At 34.9% G+C, this 4,044-nt stretch overlaps 1 protein-coding gene across 1 annotated transcript; it reads left to right on the top strand.

Annotated features, from left to right (window-relative positions):
• The first annotated feature begins 683 nt into the window (after positions 1–683).
• Positions 684–2,655, top strand: LOC134833323 (pre-mRNA 3'-end-processing factor FIP1). The gene is made up of 2 exons (XM_063847612.1): positions 684–969; positions 1,028–2,655. The coding sequence occupies exons 1-2, from the start codon at positions 781–783 to the stop codon at positions 2,561–2,563; spliced, it is 1,725 nt and encodes a 574-aa protein (XP_063703682.1). The 5' UTR covers positions 684–780; the 3' UTR covers positions 2,564–2,655.
• The last annotated feature ends 1,389 nt before the right edge of the window (positions 2,656–4,044 follow it).

Raw genomic sequence — 4,044 nt, 5'->3', positions numbered from 1 at the left:
TTGTTTTGAAAACTAAATCAAGAGAAAAACTATGTCAAAAACTGTGTCAAAAACCGTGTCAAAGCAATTTTTGTCAAATCTTGCTCTAAATGGATAAAAATTTGTCAGAGGGCTCTAATTTATCATTTTTAATCATTTTGCAACTCAAAACTGCCAAAAAATTGAAACTGAAAAAAAAAATTTCCTTTGACATAGTTTTGTTTTAAAAACTAAATCAAGAGAAAAACTATGTCAAAAACTGTGTCAAAAACTGTGTCAAAAACTGTGTCAAAGCAATTTTTGTCAAATCTTGCTCCAAATGGATAAAAGTTTGTCAGAGGGCTCTAATTTATCATTTTTAATCATTTTTCAACTCAAAACTGCCAAAAAATTGAAACTGAAAAAAAAATTGTCTTTGACATAGTTTTGTTTTGAATGTGTATGAAATTGCAAAAGGGCCATGAGGAGTACGAAAATGTGAATTGAGGAGTACAAAAAAGCGTAGATATATAACATCGAAATGCGTTATAGTATGTCGTTCTTGAGACGACTACTTTCTCTTTTTTTATAATTTTTTATTTATCCATTTTAGAGACTCGAACACGCTCGAAAAGAACTGCAAACCCTAATTAAAAATGACTCAAAAAATGGATTTCCTCGTGAAATTTAGTTACGAACCTCAATCAGTAAAATTTGACAGCAACAAACATCGAATTGCAAAAAAAAGTTGAATTTTTCTCAAACTTTGTGGATTTTTGTTGAAATTTCGACAAAAAACTTGCGCAAAAAGCGACAAGTCAAATGGCGACCATGGAAGATGAGAACGACGAGAGTTGGTTGTACGGAAATTCGGAGGGAAAAGACACTGCGAGTGAACAACCGCCCGGCACGGAAGATGATGCGGTGACAAAAGTTGATGGCGAGGAAAATGCAAAAAACAATTCGGTAGCTCCCGTCGTCGAAACGGAGGATGGCGATGCGAAAGATGATGTAAAAATTTTTTCTTGTCTCAAAAAAAAACATTTTTTTTAAATTTCATTTTTTTTAGGAACCCGAAGAAGTTGCAAATGACGAAGAAGTGCATTTCCAGCCCGCGAACGAAATGGAAGACGAAACGATGGAAGAAGCGTTTCACGAAGACGATGGCGAAGAAAAATCTTCGAAAAACCAAAAGTCCGAAGATGAAGATTCCGATAGCGATGAAGATGACGATATCAATGTCGTAATTGGCGATATCAAATCGGGTCCGACGTACAATATCAAGCATCGTGGGCAGATAAATTCGGGCGCTCCAAATGCCGCAGGCGCAAAACAACCCGCTGGAAAGTTCAATATCGAAGAATTCGAGTCAGTTGGCACAATTGCCGGGGTTGCAGCTCACGAATTTTCCATCGATTCGCTCGAAGATAAGCCATGGCGAAAACCGGGAGCTGATATTACGGATTATTTCAATTATGGCTTCAACGAGGATACATGGCGATCGTATTGCGAGCGACAAAAGAGATTTAGAGTTGCGGAAAGCGGCGTTGGATTGGCAAGTTTGTCGCAACATGTCACACAACCTGTCCCGAATGCAAATGGACCATCGACTGGGCAAGGAATGGGAGGAGGATTCATGTCGCGACGCTTTGGAGCACCGAGATTTCGTCATCCGGGACATATTGGGGTCATTGGAGGCGAAAATCATCAAAATAATCGCGATAATATGGATCACATGGGAAATAGGGGCGATGGCGATATGAGTCCCATGAAGAATCAGCATCCGAAAGAGAATGTAATTCAAGTTATGACAGCAGATCGACGCGAATACAGTCGAATGAATCGCGGTTTTGGCATGGATGATCAACCTCCGATGAATGAACAGCCATTTTATGAGGAGAATCAGTTCAATTACATGAATCAGTATGAACCGACGCAAGATTCGCAAGCATGGATGGGCGGCGGAAACTCCGCATGGGGTCCCAGTGGCATCAAAGAACTCACGCCAGGCCCGAATCTCATGCAACAACAACAAAATATGGGTCCGCCGGGGCATCATGGACCTCCGGGACACATGGGAATGCCTCCGGGAATGAATATGGGCCCAAATATGGGCGGAAATCATCCAAATATGGGAGGCATGAACATTCCATCGCACATGAATGCGCCGCCAAACCAAAATCGATACGATAATCGACGAGGCGATATGGGAAGAGGTCCTCCCATGGATCGTAATGATAGAATGCAACGGAGACGAAGCAGATCGCCGAGATCACGATCTCGAGATCGAATGCGACGTCCTCGTTCACGTAGCTTTGATCGCGGAGGCGGAAATATGAATGTAGCTGGAGGAAGTTCGAAGAGAATGCGTTCTCGTTCGCGTGAAAGATCAAAAAGACCGAGATCCAGATCGCGTGAACGATCGAAGAGACCGAGAAGTCGAAGCAGGGATCGCACAAAACGCTCAAAGTCGAAGGATAAAGATCGCAAGAGATCGAAGAGTAAGGATAAAGATCGCAAAAAAGACTCGAAAGATTCGAAGGACAAGGAAAAGAAAGACAAAAAATCGCATAAGAAGGACAAACCCGAAAAGGAAGCAGAATAATAGTAAAATTGTACTCTCAGGTCATTTGATAAGAAATTCGATTTTTTGTTATGTATCGAAAACAAGAAAAAAATATATGAAAAAAAAAACGTCAGAACGTTACTTTTAAACTTTTTATTGATTGAGATTGCTTAAGATTAAAATCGGAATGAATATTTTTTGTGTACTGGTTTTTTCTACAAAGTTTTTTATTTTTATTTACAGAATTATTATTAACTAACGTTTTACTTTCAAAAGCTTAAATTTTTTGAAAATTTTATGACAAGCAAGACTTACAAATAGATTTTATTCATAATATAATGATCAACATTTAGAAGAGTAATGAATTTTTTTAGGCAAATTCAATTCGGAAAAATGTTTCAAATTTCAAAATTTTGTGGAGAAAATTATTATTTTTAAGAAAAAATTACAAAATTTTAAATTTTTTGTTTCAATTTAATTTTTTTTTTAATTTTTAAAGGAGAATTTTTTTAAACTGACACTAAATTTTTACAAAAATTGTAAAATTTTTCTATAATTTTAATTTTATGAAATTTCTTAGACTTTTGATTTTTCGATTTCAAAAAATTATTTTTTGAAAAGCAAATATTAAGATTTTTATTCGAAAATTTTTTCTTTTTTAAAAATCATCTTCAGAATGAATATTTATTAAAGTTTAGCTTTGAAACCCATCAAATATGGGTTGAAAACGCTCATATGATAAAATCGTTGTTTTTTTTATTTCTTCAAAAATCGAGGAGATATGCATGGAAATTATCTTCAGAATGAATATTTATTCAATTTTAGCTTTGAAATCTATTAAATATTGGTTGAAACTTGACTTGAGAAAAAACAACGATTTTTGCTCCTCATATGATAAAATCGTTGTTTTTTTTATTTCTTCAAAAATCGAGGAGATATGCATGGAAATTATCTTCAGAATGAATATTTATTCAATTTTAGCTTTGAAATCCATCAAATATGGGTTGAAACTTGACTTGAGAAAAAACAACGATTTTTGCTCCTCATATGATAAAATCGTTGTTTTTTTTATTTCTTCAAAAATCGAGGAGATATGCATGGAAATTATCTTCAGAATGAATATTTATTCAATTTTAGCTTTGAAATCCATCAAATATGGGTTGAAACTTGACTTGAGAAAAAACAACGATTTTTGCTCCTCATATGATAAAATCGTTGTTTTTTTTTATTTCTTCAAAAATCGAGGAGATATGCATGGAAATTATCTTCAGAATGAATATTTATTCAATTTTAGCTTTGAAATCCATCAAATATGGGTTGAAACTTGACTTGAGAAAAAACAACGATTTTTGCTCCTCATATGATAAAATCGTTGTTTTTTTATTTCTTCAAAAATCGAGGAGATATGCATGGAAATTATCTTCAGAATGAATATTTATTCAATTTTAGCTTTGAAATCCATCAAATATGGGTTGAAACTTGACTTGAGAAAAAACAACGATTTTTGCTCCTCATATGAT

The sequence above is a fragment of the Culicoides brevitarsis genome, chromosome 1, assembly GCF_036172545.1.
Source record: "Culicoides brevitarsis isolate CSIRO-B50_1 chromosome 1, AGI_CSIRO_Cbre_v1, whole genome shotgun sequence".
Lineage (NCBI taxonomy): Eukaryota > Metazoa > Arthropoda > Insecta > Diptera > Ceratopogonidae > Culicoides > Culicoides brevitarsis.
Note: the sequence above shows the minus strand (reverse complement) of the source record. Positions and strands in the feature narration are given on the sequence as shown.

What these genes read in the sequence shown, in the direction of transcription:
- LOC134833323 (XM_063847612.1), top strand. Translation starts at nt 781, where the DNA reads ATGGCGACCATGGAAGATGAGAACGACGAGAGTTGGTTGTACGGAAAT. An exon ending in ATGGCGATGCGAAAGATGAT is followed by an intron (nt 970 to 1,027) that starts GTAAAAATTTTT and finishes CATTTTTTTTAG; the next exon opens with GAACCCGAAGAAGTTGCAAA.